General features: G+C 46.4%; 1 protein-coding gene across 3 annotated transcripts in view; it reads right to left on the reverse strand.

The window, feature by feature from the left end:
- LOC146801785 (E3 ubiquitin-protein ligase TTC3-like) overlaps positions 1-21502 on the reverse strand; it is a 1762960-nt gene that overhangs the window by 1264090 nt on the left and 477368 nt on the right. For all 3 annotated transcript variants that reach the window (XM_085621278.1, XM_085621277.1, XM_085621276.1), the window contains exon 17: positions 8751-8820. In XM_085621278.1, coding sequence (XP_085477404.1) covers positions 8751-8820 — 70 coding nt within the window. The remainder of the gene's footprint in view (positions 1-8750; positions 8821-21502) is intronic.

Below are 21502 nucleotides of genomic sequence, written 5' to 3' on the forward strand. Positions count from 1 at the left end.
TGTGGAAATTGCAAAACTGCAGAACTGGTCAATGAATTAAACTCCTGGAATACATAAAGGCTGTTTACAGCTTAAGTAAAAGATGGGGCCACACCACTGGAGCAGGAGAGTCTTTAGATTGCCAGGGTTGGGTTAAAGACCACAAACTCCTCTTTACAGTTTGGGACCAGTAACCTGGGGAAATTTGAAAAGTCTGCCAGGTGAGCAGGTCTGGCCCTACTTAAAGGTCAGAGCTGACCAGCTGCTTAGGAGGGGTTCTAAAGGTACCTTTTCATGAAGAAGATGCTGCAGCGAAGGTGAGGAAATGCTGAGGAGCTTAGGCGAACCGACTCAACGGCACCACAGTGACATCGGTAGAGACCTGATCTGTGCCATGGCGAGTTTTAAGGTCCCTGAAGTGTGCTACTGCAGACACCTGAATGCAAAAGTGCTGGGGAGAACGTGACATAGCAAGTTATGAAGCCATGAAGCATCCAGGCACTGAAGTAAGCCAGCTTCAGTTGCGGTTGAAGTACAAGAAGAAAACCTACAAGTGCTATCAAGAGTTAAAAGCTATAACTTTCTATGCTGCTTGAAGCATTTTGAGATAGAAAAACTAATCAGTCAGTGAAATTCCTTTTTCTTGAAGAAGAAACTTTTAGTTTCAGCTTCAACCTCATCTTATTTTGCCTCTTAAATCAGTGGAGTCTATTCACCCCTCAAGAATGGTATATGTAGACCGTGATGGCCACTAGTTAGGTCCACTCTGTCTCACCCTTCTCATTCCTGTATATCCCTGACATTAATCTAGCTCCGAGGTCAGCATAAGTGAGCGGAGAACCTGCTGATCCCATCGGAACAAGAACCGCAGCTGTGAGACTCCTGTGGCCGAAGTTCTCGCCGAAGCCATTTGCGGCCTGAAATAGAGGAGCGGCAGAGCAGTGGAGTGCTCACCATAGCAGAGGACGTAACAACGCAAGGCGGTGAACGTCTGACGCGGGCCCAGGCTCTGGGCCCGCATAATTGTGAATTGAATCGCTGAAGCCTCTGGGAGAAGATCGACTGCGGGGCCTATTTCGGAGGAGCTGAGGCGGGCAAGGAGCCCGTGACCAGAAGTGCAACCCCCAACCACAGTGGGCCTTGGCGCAATTCCTAAGGTGGCGTGGCGTACGACTCGGCCTCTGGAGACTAGAGGACTGGGACTCCGCCCGATACACTAACAGTAGTGCGCAGCCCGTAATCACCGGCAAATTCCTGAGAGAGAGGGGAGAGGTGCCATGGCGGGCGGTCCCCTGTGCAGCACCGGAGCGTCCCGCGTTGAGGAGGTAGCGAGGCATCGTTGCAAAGGCCCTGGCTGGCTTACAATTTGATGGAGGCCTGAACACCTCATACGCTGATGCAGGGGGTGCCTCTCCCTCACCCCTCTCCTTACACTAGTGGCACCATTTATTCTGCGACAGTGGGTGGCTGCAGTACCTGCGCCCTGAAGCCCCAAGATCTAACCACTTAACTCGCTCCTGACTCGGCCTGGAGAGCTGAGTGACCTGGGAGGCAGAGGCAGGCCTGGAGAGTGGGTCCTGTGCACTGACGGGGCCTTCCTCTCATCTATACCTCACCGATCTGGCACACTCGCAACGCAGGGACCCAAGGGTGATACACCTCCCAGTTGGTACGCTGGTATAGAAGGGGACCTAGAGTTGCTGCACACCACCTCTACAGTCCAGTACTGGACCTGAATTGGAGTAAACCAAGATGTCCAGGGCAAAGGGTTCCAAGGTGGTCCAGCAAAACAAACTGGACCGCTACACGTTCCTCAAAGCATCACTTCAAGACCATCAAGCCAGGGACAAAACGGGAGGTAGACCGGAGGAGAATACCCCCCGAACCAAAACTTAAAGACGTCATGGAGGCCGTATCCGGGGTCCGATCATCTCTGGAACAAAGGATGGACACGATCGCCTCAGAAGTAACACTCATCAGGGCGGACCTAACAAAAATCAATGAAAAAGTCAGGCAATTGGAAATCACAACAACGAGCTTGGTGGAAGACACTTCGCAACTCCAAACCGAGATCCACGACCTACAGCTTTTCCAGAATCTTGCCAAAAGTAAGCTAGATGACTACGAAGGATGCACCCGCCGCAACAACATACGAATCCTAGGGGTGGCGGAGCAGACAGAGAAGCAGACACCGGATCTATTTGTGGAGGAACTCATTCCTACTCATCTACAATCCAAAGGGCTGTCAAAATTCTTTGTGATCGAGAGAGAGCACAGGGTCCCTGGGGGACGATCGAAGCCTGGGGCTCCCCCGCGGCTGCTGCTGGCACGGGTACTGAACTTTCGTGACAGAGACGTGATTCTACAAAATGCCAGAGTGGCCCCGCCGCTCCGGTATGAGAACGCCAAAATATCCTTCTTCCCGGACTTTACACAGGCAGACCAAAAACAGCGAAGATCTTTCCTAGCCGTCAAAAAGACGCTACGTGAAAAAGGTGTGAAGTATGCCATGCTGTTCCTGGAGCAGCTCCACGTGGAGGCTGAAGGCAGGGCTTGGTTCTTCGATAATCCTGAAGCTGTGGCGGAGTGGTTGGAGGGTTGGCGGGGAGCTAAGGAACATAACTCCCGTTGAGAAAACCAGCGAACCCGCCCATAGGGACAACAGGACTCAGGTCGCAGCAGGATCCACCACCTCACTGAACTTTCCCCGCGTCGGTGGGTGACACAGGTACCATGCAACAGAGACTGCTGCTGACTTATTGGGTCCACACATGTTTGATGGGGACGTGACTCCTGGGGCTTGGCCCCTCTCGGGGAGCTGTAGGAAGTTAATCGATTAGGAAGAGATGGGGAGACGAGGCACCCACTTCACCCCCATGTTTCTATTTTAGTTCTTCAGTTGGGTGACAGGCACTCTGCATAGATGAGTTTATGTGCGGTTTAAGGCCCAGAGTGCAGGGGAACAGGGAGGGGGGTTGTTGGGATTGGGATATTGAGATTTGTTCTGTTTTTGTTGAATCAGCACGAAAAGATTGCGTTCTATGGGAGAAACCATTGACCTACACATATTTCCATGAGTGTGCAAGGACACAGCAGCATTAAAATGTTGAGCTGGAACGTCAATGGGGACAAGGTTAAGCACTGTGTGGTTTTACAATATATTAGGAGGCATGCCCCGGACGTAATCCTTTTCCAGGAAACACACTTGGTGGGAAATTCCTGCAAGGCACTAAACAGGTGAGGTTACAAACTGATGGCCCACGCAGGCTTCACTACTGGATCACGAGGAGTGGGAATACTGATGCGAAACTCCTTTCCCTTTATAGTCCGCTCTACATGGCCGGATGACCTGGGAAGATACATTGGCATCAGGGGGCAGTGGGAAGGATGTACGCTCACGTGCATGTCTGACTATGTCCCACCAGGCCTTCAGAATCGCACATTCAAAGACTTGGGTGCTGTACTACTCTCACTTCCGGAGGGTCTGCTGATGATGGGAGGGGACTTCAACTCTGTGGTTTCAGGCACGCTGAACCGTTATCCCCGCGAGACACAGGAGCATCAACCAGATGGTTGCCAGACTTCCTAGAGGCCCTCAGTTTAACAGATGCGTGGAGGGCATACCACCCAGATAGTTTCCAACACACGTTTCACTCCGGGGCACACAATAGCCTTTCCCGTATAGACTATTTTATCGTACAGGCATCCCAAATCACGCATATCCATGAAATCAGACACATGGCGAGAGGCATCTTCGACCACTCCCCGATATGGGCTCATCTGGCACTGGGTCAGGGAAGAGTAGGTAGGATAGCCACTATAAATCCATGATATCTCCGTGATCCAGGTGTGCGCATGGCCCTGCTGCAAGCCATTGACCACTACATCCAAGAAAATGAGGGCACAGTTGACTCCCCCAGACACTGTGGAAGGCATTTAAGTTGGTAATACGGGGCAGGCACTCCCCCAGATAGCTGGAACATGCAAGGAGAAGATGAAGGAATTAGTGGATGTAGAAAGTGCAGTCCTCAGACTAGAAGGAGAACTGGGAGAGGAGGTGACACAGGAAAAGTTCCATACCTTACAATTCAAAAGAGACGAGTATAAAGCGATAGCCACGCACAGGGCCTGATCCCTTGGGAGGGAGACGGCGGGCAGAGTGTATGACCTTGGGGATAAGGCAGGGAAATCCACTAAGAAAGGGGACCCCTGAAATAAGATGCGGGCAGGTATACCAGGGGAAATAAGGAATATCAGGAGCAAAAGAGAATACCTGCCACAAACGGATAAAGAACAAGGCCCTAAACAGGGTCCAAGAAATTAATAACCACCGCCGGTAGGCAAACCCAGACAAAGAAAAGCACAAAAAAGGATATAGATAGGTTTATGAATCTTTTAATTATATTTTTTATTTCATCATTTTAGTTTGTGAAAATATCGAAAAAAGTTTTTGGGGAAATTAAATATCTAAATTGACAGCAACAATCAAGGTGAGTATCAAAATAGTACAATTCCTATACATCAAATAGATGACAGTCCCACAAGACTCCTTCAAAACTCCACAATCATACTAACTCTCATTCAACAACAACGTCATACAACACATCACGTTAATACACACTAATAAAAACATGTACAAAATTGAATGGTCGTTTCACAATTCATGTTCAATGAATAAACTTTGCACAGCCCGAAGGGCTAAAAAAAGTGCCAATGAGCACGTTTTTAAATAGCCAAAGATAGGCTGAAGAATGCCAACGCGCGTTTCGGTGTACAAGCCCCAGCAGGGGCTGCACCTTCATCAGGGCGAAGGAAGGCAGGGATGGTGGGACAGGCACACCTAAAGGTCGAGGGATGTTGCGCCAACCGACAAATAAGGTATTTCTTCAAAGAGATAGCAGGTTTCTAATAACGGGTGGAGGCCTTGAGCAGTAAGGTGTCCATAGGTCATCAAGAGATCAATCCATATTGAAGCGGAGAGGGAGACACTTTCGTCGTCGATGGGTAGAGGTGAAGGAAGATATTTTCCTTTAGTCGAGAGGAGAATAGGCGCACAGGCAGTCTCTAAATCAGCAAGGCCAGATGGAGGATTTTAGGAGACGGGTAATGAAAATAATCGCGCCTGTATAGAAACGCTGGGACGACCAACAACCTCAAGGCACGGTTCTCACGGGAGCAACGGGAAATAAAAAAGATAATTAAAAGATTCATAAACCTATCTATATCCTTTTTTGTGCTTTTCTTTGTCTGGGTTTGCAGACCGGCGGTGGTTATTAATTTCTTGGACCCTGTTTAGGGCCTTGTTCTTTATCCGTTTGTGGCAGGTATTCTCTTTTGCTCCTGATAAGGCAGGGAAACTCATAGCATGGTAGGACAGAAAAGAGCTGGAGTCCAAGTTGGTGCCAGAATTGATAGTTAAAAATGGACAATCCATTACAGATCCCCAGGTTATTGCTAATATGTTCGCTGCACACTTTAGCGACATCTATCGCACTCACATATCTTATACTGAAGAGGATTCCCAGTCCCTTCTCAGGGACATTCCCCTTCCTACCCTGCCGGCTGATGACTGGGAACTATTGGACAGCGACTTCACCAATGACGAAATTGCACTAGCGATTAGAAGTCTCCAGTCAGGCAAGGCGCTGGGTCCCAACAGCCTTCCAATTGAGCTCTATAAACTAGAGCCGGACAAACTAGCCCCACACCTGCAGACCATGTTTGCAGATAGCAAGAAGCATGGGACACTCTTGCTAGATCAGAGGGTGACCACGCTCATCACCATTCATAAGGAGGGCAAACCTAAGACGGACTGGGCCTCGTATAGGCCTATCTCTCTCCTAAATGCGGAACCTAAAATCCTTGCTAAGCTCCTTGCCAACCGTCTCGTCAAAGTGATCAGCGGATTGGTACACCCAGACCAGTCGGGCTTTACGCCCCAGCGCAATACTGCGTTGAATCTCCGCAGAGTGCATGGTGTGATGGGAAGGCTAGCTATGATACAAGAACCGGCGATTATAGCCTCACTGGACGCCTCTATGGCAATCGATACCATTGAATGGCCATACCTCTTTGCCGTGCTAGCAAAGATGGGGTTTGGGACTGGGTTTATCCACTGGATCAAGTTCCTCTATTCTGAGCCCCTGGCACAGGTTGTAGTGAACAACAAAAAATCTGAAGTGTTTGCACTGGGTCGGGGGACCGGTCTGGGTTGTCCACTGTCCCCCCTTCTCTTTGCCCTTGCCCTGGAACCCCTGGCGGCATGGGTTCGTAGAGATACAGTTATACGTGGCCTACGATGGGCAGAAACATGGGAAGACCGCATCTCGCTATATGCGGACGACATTCTTCTGTTCCTTTGCCTCTCCAAAAGCGTTGTTGATCGTGGTGTTTGACATCTTTGCAAGCTTCGACAGATTCTCTGGATACTCCATTAACTGGGGTAAATCTCTTATATACGTCCTCAACAGGGACCCTCCCACTTTACCTAAGGGCTGCCCTATACAAATTACCACAGTGGCCTTTAAATACTTGGGGATTTACGTGACGTCGAATCAACAACTCTGTTATGATTGCAACCTGCTCCCGCCACTGCAAAGATTGAAGCGAGACATAACAGCATGGGAGGCGCTTCCTCTCTCACTGTTGGACAGGGCAGCGCTTTCTAAGATGATGTCCCTACCTCGCTTCCTCTATGTTCTAAAAAACTACCCCGACCCAGTGCCTACTCGTTACTTCAGAGATAAAGAGGGCCTACAGAGGGACTTGCTGTGGGGAGTGAAACCCCGAATAGCACTGGCCAAACTCACCCTTAACTGGTATGACGGTGGGATCAGCCTTCCAGACCTTAAGAAATACTATCGGGCGGCTCACCTTGCGGCTATTAACCATGGCACATATCGCCGCATAGACGACCCGGGCTATACCATGGACCGGTGGCTCTTTCCAGGAGGGAATTACAACAGAGCCCTTTATTCTGGACCGCTGCGGTTCCCCCTCACTGGGCCGACAAGACACTTTGTGCAGGTCTGGCATGCAGCAACCAAAAGTATGGGATGGGAGTGGAAATTGATGCTAGCAACACCCCTCTGGGACTCAGAGAAGCTAGGTGATCTACGGAAGTTGAAAGGGTTTGATAAAGGGACCTCATCGGGATCTCGAATATCGGAGACATGTGGGTAAAGGGTGACGTGGTGACATTTGCCTCCCTACAACAGAAACATGAGCTTGCTAACCCAAAATACTTTCGTTACCTCCAAGTCCGCCATGCCCTACAGTCCCATCTAACTGAAGGCTCCTCCTCCCCCCCCCCAGAATCCACACCCCTCAAGGATAGACTGCTCGATGGATACCTACTAGAGAAAGTAATCTCCCTGACATATAGAACGCTGATAAACAACACCGCAGACCCCCTCCAGGGCACCAGGGCGAAGTGGGAAAGGGATGGCCTCGAAATGGATGATGAGGAATGGCAAGAGGCACTGGCCTCCACAAGGGAAGTTGCAATTTTGGCCAGACTGCGACTCGCTCAGCTCAAAATATTGCATAGGGTGTACGTTACTGGACCTGGCCTGGTCCACATGGGGAGGGCGGAGGGGGGGTATTGCAGATGACAGTGTGGTTATGAATGAACGTTTATGCATATTCTGTGGGAATGTGATCTTATTCAGGTGTACTGGAGCCAAATACATGCTGTTCTTAGCGAAGTGTTGGATCTGGTCATCCGCCCTGAAGCGAAAAGGTGCCTTTTGAATGTATGGGAATCCACGGACCTGAGCAGAATGGGTAAGATCTGGGTCACGCTAGGCCTCATGATGGCAAAAAGGAAAATTGCTCAGCTACGGGGAGCCACAAACCCACCCACCATAGCAGATGGAAGAAACACATGGACTGGTGGATGTTCCGGGAAAAAACAGTGTATATTGCGACGGGCTGCCCCAAGAAGTAGTCTCAAATCTGGGGGGCATGGAACACATATCGAGGGGAGATCTGTAGTCCCCCACGCAACTCCATTTCTGATGACCTGCCCTCACCATAAATGCTGTATCCCATGACGCATCATTGCTCTGTCCCTGTAGCTAATGTGATTATCACTGTGTTGTTGAATGAATTCCTCTTGCCTGTAAATTGTCAATCTGATTCATGCTACCATTCCGATTCATGTTGTTCAATAAAAAGAATTATAAAAAAAAAAAGAATGGTATATCTAAAGGCAACACTATAAGAAGGGGCAGGGTCTAGAAAAATTACTTTTTTCGGATTTAAAAATATTTTTTTTTTCAATTTTCTGGTACCGTTGGCTTTAATTTGCAAGTTGCTATTTTCAAAAAGTAAGAGGAAAATATGCAAGCTCTGCATTAGATTTGTTTGTGCAAAATCATCTTCCACGAGGTGCATGAAGTCTTAAAACTTGAAATACGCAGTGCATTCTGAAACAATTTTTCAGCCTCTGTATTGGGCAATCAAGAACTTCAGCAACTAATAAGCTGTGGTCCCTTTTTAAGTACACTCTTTATTGCAGATGTCGATTCAAGCTCAATAATCCAAAAAACAAACAATATTAACAATATTGCACAACTGGAGGTTTATCTGCCACCACTTTTGCCACATGTCATGCCTAGTGACATCAATGGATGATAATCACCAGTCCTATTCTGTCACTGGTGAGACAAACTCAGAACAACAAGCATGCAAGGCTTTCAATTCCAGCAAGGGAATAAGAATACAAAATTAAGTGCCAATAGAATAATATTAGTATTTCCCAATCTTACCGTTGAGGTAGTGCTACTAGGATTACTTTTTGGAATCTCTGGAGTGTCAAGCTTTGAACCTTCAGGTTGTCTGAAATAAACAAACAAAAAAACAATATCCAAAAAACCGTTTCTCAATTGTTTATCCAAAACCAAGAGGAGGAGACATTGTTTTTTTAACTGACAAAATAGCATTTGACTTACTGTTTAAAGTGTACAACAATTAATCAATGTCAATTTGATATGGACAAATGTGTATAGATCTTTGGATGTAGGAACTGAAACTAACCAATAATCGGTTTAAAAAGTTACTGCTGATAATAAGAGCTTGGACTCTTCCCCTAAGTAACTGAGTATCAACTTTAGTCTCATAAGTCATTATCGATATAAGTTCTACCCTCCACCACACCTGCAAAAGAAGTGTACTTCTGTTTGCTTTCTTCCCCTCAATTACTGTGTAAATGGATCACAAATGCAATAAAGGCCTAGTTTACATATGGCAAAGGGGAAAAAGAGAAAAACTGAAATGGCAGACGCAAATACTTGCAGATTTTAAATTCAGTTAATTGTTTTCTTTCTTTGAGTCACTGCGTCCACTGCCAGATTAGGTGTGACTGACTTCCTCAGCAACTACTAGATACAGCTAACATTTCCATTTTTCTTGGCTTAGTGTCTTTGAAGAAATGTCATTGTTGCTCCTTTCCCAAATTGAATATTGTATGCTAAATAAATTCAGTTATTTGTCACTTTGCAGGAATATGTCTCAATCTGCCCTGCTTTCTATGTGATAAACTGATGTCAGCAATCTTTGTTTAGGTCTCAATTACAGAGCACTTTCGGAGTAATTGTCATAATAACACATTATACAGGGATATACAGATAATTATACAAAAACGTGTTTTTGAATTGCCACTTTTAGCCAATATTCCTTCTTTTCAGCTTCATTTAGGCATTGATTAACAGCTTGCCCATCAGCACTAGAACCAGCTCACAGCATTTCATGGACAAAACAACTTTAAAATGTAGCGTCTCTCCACATTTTGACACACACATTGAGCATTTCCACCTGCTCACTCACCCCTCAATCTTTTGTGGTGCATCAAAAAGCATGCATGCACTTGCGTGGCGACACATGCATACACACACAATGCCCATCTTGGAACAGACAAAAACGATTCAAGGATGACTGCTGTTTACCCGTATGCATGCAAACATATCGCAACGCAACCACACACACACACACACACACACACACACAAACACACACACATTTTAGAATGGTAATGAAAGGGTGATCTAACACAAACAAGAATTCACAAAGTTAATAGGTCTGCCCTCACCTTTTAAGGCAAAAACTTTCAACTCTGCCAATGCTTGGTTATCTTGGTTTGCAAATCAATGTATTAATCTGTGAAACTGCCCATCCATCAGATTGTTAATGGATAGTTGTAGGAAAATGGAATGTTGTTGCTGATGTTCCCCCACTTTTTGCCACCATTAGAACTACTAGGTGCTGGGTTTTGACAATGCACTGAAGCATGCTAAGCAGGCTCCAGTGCCAGTGCTTTTTCCCTAAAACAATGTAAAGTCTAACTGTACACCAATTGGAAGGGACTTTAGCACCCCTATACGTTCTTAGTAAATGGTACCACCGGTATCTAGATCATGGGTACTAAAGAGGGTCCTTAAGGGCTGCAGCATGAATTAAACCACCCTAAGGGACCCCCTTACAAATTGCATGAAGGCTGCCATTGCATACTGTGTGACATGGTGCAAACCATGTCTGAAAATACAAAATGGCACCCTCACTGTGTGCCCTGTCAAAGTCCCTGCATGTAATATATGTTAGTCACCCCCTACAGCAGGCAGTGTAGCCCTAAGGTAGGGTGCATTATATTACATGTGAGAGCATATCCGCATGAACAGCTATGCCTCTGTGCTGTTTATTTCCATTACTAGATGGTACGAGTGAAAAGGGGAAGTCATCTTAAGTATAAGTACTGGGCACTGGTCATTACGAGTTCGCCAGATACATGATGGCTTTACTGAAAACCTACCAGTATCTAGTGTGCTGGCTAATTGGTATTGTCAAGCCTACCACCACATACCCCCTGCAGGTGAGAGCCTGTGCTTTCTGAGTTCAGAAAAAAGGCCTGCTCCGGAGGAAGTTGTTCACACCGCCTCCAACAGGATGGCTAGTGATTTAGCATACCAAGGTCAGGGGCTTCAAAGCCCCTGCCGCCTTTGATATATGACCCCGGCTTCCCTTAGACCTGGGAGATGCCACCCCTTGCCCTGAGGCCCATTTGGCACCAGAACAGGTTGGAAATTAGCTATGCAGTAGGCATGTTGCACCTCCAGGCTAGTCAAACCGTTAAGGTGGGTTACCTGATGAGCTCCACAAAAGAAGGGTTCCACTATCTTGTTTAGGAACTCTGGGACAGGATTATGCCCACTCCTCACAGGAAGTGGACATTTAGTGGAAGTAGTGATCCTAGTGACCCCAGGGGTAAGTAGCTCACTGGCTACTGCCCTTCATTCCCCTTAGTACCCTAAATTGTAGTATTTAGATGCCCCCTGACACCAGGAACTGAGATTCGTCTGCCTGAAAGAAGAAAGAGGACAAAGAAGAGCCAAAGACGTGAGAACTGTGCATCAGCATCAACGCTAACGCAAAACCCTGCCTGACTGCTGGTTTCCCAACAATCACCGACACTGACTCATCCAGAAGCGAAAGTTTCCCCAAACCCTTGCAGGTCTGCCCAGCACTTCCTCGACCCAGCAACATCTCCTTTAGAATGGAGGAGCCACTTCCCTGCATCAGCAGGCACAGACTGTAGCTACCAAGTACCAGCTTTCCATCTACCCCTGAGCCCAGAGAGGGTGCAGCAGCCCAGCAATAGGTCTTCATGCTTCAGGAGGTCAGGTTTGTCTCCGTGCCAAACTTGGAGATGCCAGGCACCCCAGGAGTCGTCCTGCACCAATACCCGATGTACTGGAGCCAGTTGCAAGCACCAAGGCTTGTTTGTGATCAGTCAGAACATCACCGCTGCTAAAACGTAGCTGCACACCTAGGGACTTCTAGAAAGGCCAGCTCTACACCAAGACTGGCCCTGCTGTGTTTCTTTTCTCTCTTCTGCAGGTACACCAAAAACCGTGAGAGCCTATAACTCGCCAACCAGTAGGAAAAAACACCTCTGTGCCCGAGCTTCCCAGCCTAGGTTCACATAACCAGACGGTGTCTCTGTGGTCCTGAGACCCTCAGCAGCCAAGCCCTCCCCTTCCCAATGTTCTGCTGGACTGGTTTCCCAGCCCCCGGAGCAGCCTCTTTCTTACAGGGTCTTTTCCCCACTTACTTAAGCGTGTACCGTTCGAGGCTACCACCGCTTAAAGCATCTCTGCACCTGGATACCCCAGGGCAGGTAAACTTGAACTGTCAGCAATTTACAAAAGAGGCTGAGGCAAAAGAGGACCACACTGTAACACACTAATAGGTGAATTATTAATCAGAACTTTGTGGCGCTCAACTCCATAGGACCAGCAACTTAGTCTTAAAAAACCAGGAGAAAACTCCATTAACTTAAGGGAAATGTGACTTGGTACCCATATAGAATTGATGTCTTTAGTAGAAGAGACAATATACATTCAAAGTTAAAATAAGTAGCAGAGACTACCAGAACCGATTTGTTGATAAAACGGATTATTTATTCACGATTTTTGCATTTAAAACATTTATTTTCCAATTTTGCTGTAGCCAACGCGTTTTGTTCAAAAGGACTTCAGGGTTACAAAACACATAATATATACAAATACTGTTATTTTTTTAAAACATGGACATACAATACACATTAAGACATCACAAACCATACACAGTACTACATGCATGTACTAAATCATGGTTATAGCATCAAACAAGTCTCAACTCCTTTTAAGTGAAATATTTTCAATTGAAAAATCGCAGTGATCAGCATGCAGTTTGTTAGCTTCGATTCACTGTGCAAAGCTTGTGCATATGGTGGCATCACATTACTGTATTACTTAATCTTATCTAGAGGATGCCAATACCCCACAGTGCAGAATGCAAAAAAAATGCTTTTATATAGAAAACATTTAACCAGTGCAGCAGGGAAAATCAACCGGTGTTACCCAGATGGAAACCTACGTTTGCATAAAGTGTGTCGCTATGTATTACAAGGAAGCTAGTCCAATTAAAAATGTGCAAGTCTTCCATTACCTTATCTCGTAAGCTTACACATGTCAAGAAAGTTTGCAGATGGTAGGCTAATGGTTTACCATCAAACATATTGTGTGCAATAGAATGCGCAGATTCAGAAATGATTCTAATCGTGCAGTCCTACAATGAAGTACTAAATCAATATTAAAATTAAATACATGAATATATATTGTATATGAGCCTGGAAATGAAACCAGCTCTAATAGCTACCTGAAGAATGAACCATATGTTACAAGGCACACGTTAGTGCCAATCCAAGATTTTAAATGTTTATAGAAAGAGGTTTTGCGCTCTTTAAATTGGTGCAAAAGTTAAGAAATCACACACGAATGGTCCAAAGTAAGAACCTGAAAAAATAACATAAAAATGTAAAGCCACACAAGTAAAGACTCCAGCTGAAAACATTGTCAAGTCCATAAATTTACAATCAATAGGCCCCTGATGGATAAAAAGCGGCCCAATGTGGTTTATTCTGAAAATTCCAAGAAAATATGACACATGGTGCCAGATACCCCTTTAGTCCATACTTCCATGATACAAATGCCTGGATTGGAAAGGGATGCAGACATGGCTACGGCAAATTAATCATTGAAATGGATATCTTTAGATAAACAATCATCAGGAAGCATAATAAGTGTGCATTATCGCAAACACTCATGGGTCCTGTTCTGCCTGTTACCCAAATGAAAAACAGTTTACAGCTAATAAGCATGTCTACATGTAAAAATGTGCAATTGGGCATTAAGGTACATGGTAAGGGCATTAACGAAAACGTTAGGCGAGTATGGTATCAAACAATCTTGAGTCCGACTCCCTGTAATGAAGAGGGGATAGATGGAATGACTCGGAAATGTTAGTAAAATGGAGAGAATGTCCATAAACGAGCAAACTTATAAATGCACGTTAGATGCCCATAGTTGTGAACAAGGGGACATGTACAAAAAGGCTGTTTAAAAAAATCACCAAAAAAAAGAGGAATTGGGGGTGGGGGGTGGGGGGGCGGGACGGGGCGGGGTGGCGGGGCATCATGGTCGTACCTAGACTGTTTACCTATGAAGAAAGTGGCATGCAATTACAAAGGCACAACCTGGTCTACAACGGTTTTGTGAGTAGGGCTGTCTATGAATGGCACCATCGCTAAGTTTTCTCTCTACATTGAACACAGTGGGCGAAGAATGAAGCGAATCGTATCAACACCCCCATTAACAAAAGAGGTAGCTAAGGAAAAGTGTATGTATGATCCCCATGACGGTGAGAAGTAACTCTTAGAAATGCTAATCAATCATATTTGAAAAAAATTAATATAAAATATCAAGGAGAGGCCGGTGGCTTGGAGCGTCAAGATGGCAGTCGCACTCTAAGAGTGGTCAGGCCCCCTCAGGCATCCGCTCTGAGTTTATAGACCCATCGGCGGACAATTCTCACCCTGGGAGTGGAAGCCATCCCACCAACTCTAACGGCAGACACCCGCACTGAGAGGAGCCGGAGGGAAGACCGTTGGTGACCCGATCCACCCCGAGTCAGCGAGTGCACTCCTGACAAGATGGCGGATCGGGCCCGTCGCACCCTAAGGTGGAGACTACAGGTCCCCCAGTACCCCACCAAAGCCCTCCTGAATGATTGAAGGTCCCCAACTTCTGCCGCGGCACATCCCGAACAAAGGCGAGGTCTCCGGCCTGAAGGGGCGGGCCTTGGGACGTCAACCACCGAGCAGGAGACGATCGAAGCCCCCTGGCCCGGCACGACACGGCTGAGCCGATGTGACCCCGCAGCAACGGGCCGGTAAGTGACGGATTCTGGGACCAAGGCATAGGCTGGCTGCGGTGGCCCCGAACGAGGGAAAGAAGCCCCCGCACCGAAGGAGGTCCCAAATTGAGGGCAGAGGGGGCAGGCCTGCTGCCCCTAACAACACAGAAGGAGGTGAACCGTGAACACTTTGGCGGAGGTGGGGCCGAGCCTCCAGTACAGCACCAGCGATCTGGCCTGAACGCCCTTTTCTGCCTGCAGCGGGTGATCCCATGACACGTCTCGACCGGGACCCCCACTGAAAAAGGCCCCACATTACGAGGAGAAGAAGCGAGCACACGGCCCTATCACAGCAGCAAGAGATGAACCGGGCTCGCCTCGGCCGAGTTGGATCTGGGCCCCCAGCACAACATCAGCCATCTGGCCCGAGCACCGCTTTCTGTTTGTAGCAGGTGATCCTGTGAAACGTCTCATCCGAGATCCCTGAGGTTGGAGACGCGAGTGGCGATGTTGGCCCAGGTGAGGCCCAGAGACTGAAGTACGGGCCCCCGGCATGGGAGCGTCAGGCCTGCCCTAGCCGCCACACACAAAATCGGGGCAGTGGTAAACACGGGCCGGGTGGTTCTGGCACCGGATCTCTTCTGGGGGTCCTAGCCACGGGAGCCTCAGACACTGAACTGGGTCCCTACCATAATTCAAGTAACAGACCTAGGCACCGATTCCTTTGGGGGCTCACCCACAGCAAATCGAGCATGTTACTACTGCCTACCGTCCACCAAGAAACCAATGTGAGCCCCTGGGTCGTGGCAGTTATACCTCAAAGGTGCCCCCCTAAGTGAATTGTCCACACTGAGCTTAACGCATACCCACCGCGGCGTCACACCATCCACTGGCTTCCATCTGAACCAAGGACACGACACCTGTGGGGCAAGTCCTTCTGTCGCACGAACTAATATCCCCGCCAGGGTAGACCAGACAACACCCCCCACCGACTAAAGACTAAGACACAGCCCTCCTCACACCCGCTGTGCGACCAAACAGGAACGGACTCTGCTCCCCATACAAAGGCTGAACAAAACCCAGGCACAGTCCAAGCATAAGGTCGCCCTCCACCCTAAACCACCATGGGGAAAGTCGTGGGCCTAAGCCAACCGCGACACAGACCAAGATGGATCAATACACCACAAATGAACCCGGGCCCACAGACGGGGCCTCTGAGAAACCCACTCCGGCTGGGAGTAACCTTACCACAACTCTACAAGCCATTAGCTCATCACAGGCCGCGGTGGAGAATAAAATTGACGAAGTCGGGATAGACATGTCTCTTCTCTGACAGGACCTCAGAAACGCAACAACCCGCATTTCAGAAGCTGAATCCCGCATTTATTCAGTGGAGGACGACGTACATCAACTGAGGGAACAGATAGCCCGCCTACAAACCCACACCAAAGAGTTGCATAAAAGAGCCAAAGACGCCGAAAAAAGGTAAAGGCACAACAATCTTCGTCTGGTGGGGTTTCCCGAAGGGACAGAACAAAGAAAAGTAGTGGCTCTCATTGAGAAATGGAAAATATCATGGATGTCTGAAGGCACACTGTCTGCATGGTTCGCGGTGGAGCGGGCCACCGATCTCTGTCGCCCAGACCTCCACCGGGAGCCCCACACCGCTCCATCGTTGCCAGGATCTTAAACTTCAAGGATAGAGACTCAATTTTGAAACAAGCCTGCACCATGAAAACCCTGACCTACCAAAACCACGCCATAATGATCTTTCCAGACTATACAAGAGAGGTTCAGGCCCAAAGATGCAAAAACTACGCGCTCTCAACCTTCAATACAGGCTGCTCTTCCCGTCCCGCATCCGGATCATATTCAGAGAAAAATTACTATTTCTTTGAAACTCCAGAATCAGCCTGGACCTGACTGACCAAGGAGCATCCCCTCAGATCCAGAGCCACCGTTCCACCCTCGGGGGCTCGGACCAAGGCTGCCCGTGACATCCCACAAAACAAGAAGGCGCACGCGCTCATGCAGAGGCCGGGACGCCTGCAGAGCCATGTAGGGTTCGCCCACCACAACCGCCAAAGGCCACAGAAGTCAAGAGGTGCAGACTGAATCCCGCCTTCCACAACAGATCGGCTCCCTAGAACGACCAGACGCCGGGGGAAGCCCCCCTGAAATTTTGGGCGCTGAATCCACCGACTCAGACCTCTCTCGAAGCCAGGCAATCCTGGGGTGATTGGCCCAGCTAGGAGTCACAAGAAGCTGAACACAACTCCATGAGGAACTTGGGTCGGATAGTCCCAACACAATAAAACACTCAAATAAATCTGCTGATGCAACAAACATATCCTGATTAAGAGGGGGATCCTCCATGCAACTCCTGAGCTAAGCTTAAGCGATACATGGGAAAAATTGACTAACTGGCAAAAGGAGGGGCTCATCTCATGGCAGGAATACTGTTTTCTCAAAAAGGATTTTCCCAAACTACCTATTTTGTATTTACTCCCCAAAATACATAAAAATCCAGAGGTGCCACCAGGGAGACCCATAGTTTCGTCTTTGGGTAATGTCAACGAGAATGTATCTAAATACGTTGACTTTTTCCTTAGGGAGTATGTCATTCAATTACCCTCATATCTTAGGGACACTAAAGACTTCTGAATAAAATTTCAGACATCGCATGGGCAGAAGAATATCTACTCATTGCCCTGGATGTGAGTTCATTATATACCATCATTGATCACACCCAGGGCATTGAAGCGTGCCTTCACTTTCTCAGGGCAAGAAATATCTGCTATCTTGAACACACCAACATGTTAGCTGACATGATGAGGCTATGCCTCAACAACAACATCTTCCTATTTAATGGTGAACTGTACAAACAGATCCGCGGCACGGCCATGGGAACGTGTTTCGCACCTAGTTTTGCGAACCTCTTCCTGGGTAAGTGGGAGGAGGAGCTCCGCGCTAACAGTGACATGGATCCAGACTTTAGGAAGGTCCTGGTGTGGTTGAGATATATTGACGATCTCTTCGTCATATGGAAGGGCAATGAAGAGGAAGCTAGGAAATTCATTAGTAAACTGAATAACAACAGCTACAATATACATCTTACCTCAAACATAAGTAGTAACAAAATTGAATTCCTAGACACCGTCATTACAATACAGGATGGTAACATGGTTTCAAGTTTACACCGGAAGGAAACTTCCGGGAATAGCTTGCTACATGCCCATAGTGCTCATCCGGAGCCACTTAAATGGAGCATCCCTTTCGGGGAGGTATTAAGGGCACGGAGAAATTGCAGTACTGAGGAAGATTTCCAGAAGGAACTAGGTCTCATGCTAGGTAGATTCAGGGAGCGAGGTTACCCGGAATGGGTGTTAAAAAATGCCAAGGATAAGATTAATAAAATCAGTAGACCCCAAGCCCTAGATTATTCTGCTAGGAATGACCAGGATGAAGTACCAATGAGGGTGACAACCACGTTTAATCATGAATCTAAACAGGTCCAGAAAATGCTGGCTGACAATTGGAGAATCTTGAAATCTGATTCTATCATTGGTGGCACCATCAGTGACAGACACCTGATAACATACAGGAGAGGGAGGAATTTGAAGGACATACTGGTCAGAGGCGACATCACAGAAACACCTAATAGGAACCGATTTAATCTTAAAGGTTTCTATCCATGTGGCCATTGCAAAGCATGCAAATTTAGCCACATGGTCAAGGAATTCAAGATTACAGGATCACGACAAAGTAAAACTATCTCACAGTTCCTTACATGCAGTACTAACTATGTAGTATATATCCTGGAATGTCCATGCAGACTCTGGTATGTTGGGAGTACAACTTGCATGGTTAAAAAGCGGATACAGGAACATCTTAGGGCCATAAACAACAGGGACCAGAACTATCCAATTGCACGACATTTCCAGGATACACACCAGTCCAACAACTCTCTTTTGAAGTACTTCGCCATAGAACAGGTGCATGTATCCAAAAGAGAAGGTAACAGAGAGTTAGCCCTGAGAAAGAGAGAATCTAAATGGATAATGGAACTAGAAACCAAGTTTCCAGGGGGGCATAATCTTGACGAGGAACTGGCAACGCATTTGCATGATGACTGAACCTTTCTACCATGTCCAGTGATTTTTATTGAATATCCTTCTTGTTACTGTATGCTAGCTCGAATAATGTGTTTGTGCATAGATGATGATTGTTTGAAACTTTGTTAGAGCTGTTCGTAATTTTAACTTATGTTTTTTATTACCATCCAGGAGGAAAGGAAGGGACCATTCACTTCTCAACGACACGGCACAGGTTCCCTACCCTTTTCTTCATGCGGATGCCACTACACGCTCTATGAGATAAGAACTGCACATCTTTTGTTCACTGTTTTCTAGTATGCACTGATGTTATTTTGTTTTGCGTAAACCACCATATGGTTGTAATCTAGAAGTACTAACTGCTCCCAGCTTTAATTTGCCAGTTGGTGTTAGAGGTATGCTTTCTGATTATACGGGTGCATATTGAATATGGGGCACTAGTCCTCTGATAAATTAATATTTAGGTTCTGAGTCCGAGAACTCTAAGCTGGGCGTCATGAATATGCAATTAGCAGGTTAATGTAATTCTGCATATCAGCACGTAAACATTCACGTATGCGGCACTAGTCCGCTCGGCGTATATACTAACAGCTCACCAGGCTTTAGTAAACCTGTTTTGAAAGAAATCTGTTCGTGTGAGGTAACATGCAATCGATAAAGTTTTAGCAATGCTTCCAAATCTGCACCAGCAGTTCATTGTATAGTAAACTCGGACCTTTCACCTAATTTTTCATTACTATTATTTACAGTTTAGTAATGTTTAGTATTAACTTGTTTTATAGTCCATTTGCTGACTCCTTGTGAAGGGAACATGTACGTACTCATTCAATTTTAAGAGTTTGAAACCCGTTTAGAAATGGCGGCTACACGCACAGTTTAGAGTGAGCAATATGGTAGTACTTCTTTTGTGTTTACGTATGGTTATATGTACGTTTGGGAACTGTGTAAAAAATCGTGTGAGCAAGACACGACTGTGTGTCGAAACGCGTAGCGATTGTTAATTAAAAAACGACTGACTTCTGAGAGTGCGTTTTCTCTTCTTTGTTATCGTCATTTGGATTATCCGGCATTGGGTTCGCCGGACAGCGCACCACCTGACCAGGGCTTGGATCCCGGAAGGACCCGACTAGTATTGATATATATATATATATATATATATATATATATATATATATATATATATATATATATATATATGAATTCAAACCTTGTTTCGCGATATCCTCTGCCTCAGATTGGTGGCGGGCTACCGGCAAGGGCGCGACCCTTATTATTCCGTCAGTCAATCCTTTGCTTGAAAAAGATTGCGCCGAGCCCCAATTTAGTTGATAACAGCGTGCTTTATTCGATCAGGTTTGTGGCAAACAACACCCTGGGTGTTGTTTGCCACAAACCTGATCGAATAAAGCACGCTGTTATCAACTAAATTGGGGCTCGGCGCAATCTTTTTCAAGCAAAGGATTGACTGACGGAATATATATATATATATATATATATATATATATATATATATATATATCAAGGAGAAAATACGAAACAGGAGGACATTTAAAAGGCACCCATTCGGGGGTATCTAACGGATGGAGCAGCTTTATATACAGAAGAAGAAATTTCTGAAGCTCAAATGTGACTCAGTGTTAATGAAAAATGTTCATATAAAGCAAAAGGGCATGCCTCGTCAAACATGATACGTTGCCAATGCCCTAAATATGCATGGGAGGACAGCCAGTCACGACAAAAAACTGAAATTGTAGTCTTCCGAGTGTACCCGGTCTCAAAATAAATAGTGAAACTCATTGTTCGTATACAGGCCTACATTTATTGACCTCAGGCGACATATCCACTTTGCTTTAACTTGTCTAAGTAGTAACTCTCTTTTGCCTCCTCTTTCACCGTGAGATAATTGCTCCAACCCATGGTACCAGATTCAGGTGTTTGTGGGCTGGGACGAGTATATATGTGTCACTGCTGGATATCTTTTGCCTCAATGTTTCATGGCTCTAGCATGTTCCATTATTCTTATTTTCAGACACCGTACACTGCTGCCAACAGCAGTACATAAATTTTTCCACATCCTATTGCATGAACAACATAAGATGTGTTACAAATTATGAAGGAGCTGATTGTGTATTCTATCATGGTGTTCTACCTGAATTTGGTAGTTCTATTAGCCTCCTATTTGGTTTCTCCGGCATTCACGTAGAGTACTAGTTTCCTTACGATTGGTTTTGACATATTTGGGGTATAATGTGTTTAAGTGTGATGCCTCTGCGGTAAACTATTCTTGGTTTTTTGGGTACAATCCCATCAGGGAGTGTTTTGGAATCAAGTTTGTGCCAGTTAGTTGTTTTCTAAGCACATTAAAAATGTGATTGCTGTAAGCATTGCACTTAGTGATAAAAATTGCCTCCTGGTCCCTTTCTTTCTGTGTTCCCAATTCATCAAGAGGGTATGTCTTCTGTCCAATTTGCTGACTCTTCCTTTTGCTTTGTCCAAAACCTTGGCATCGTAACCTCGATCTTTGAAGCTATGCTCGATGCTCTGCACTCTTATCAAAACTGGGTTCTTGGCAGCAATTCCACCTCACACTGACCATTTCATCATAGGGTTTAGCCTCTATGGTGGACTTAGAGTGGGCGCTTGTGGAGTGAAGCATACTACTGCATGCAGTGGGTTTT

The sequence above is a fragment of the Triturus cristatus genome, chromosome 8 (genome assembly GCF_964204655.1).
Source record: "Triturus cristatus chromosome 8, aTriCri1.1, whole genome shotgun sequence".
NCBI lineage: Eukaryota > Metazoa > Chordata > Amphibia > Caudata > Salamandridae > Triturus > Triturus cristatus.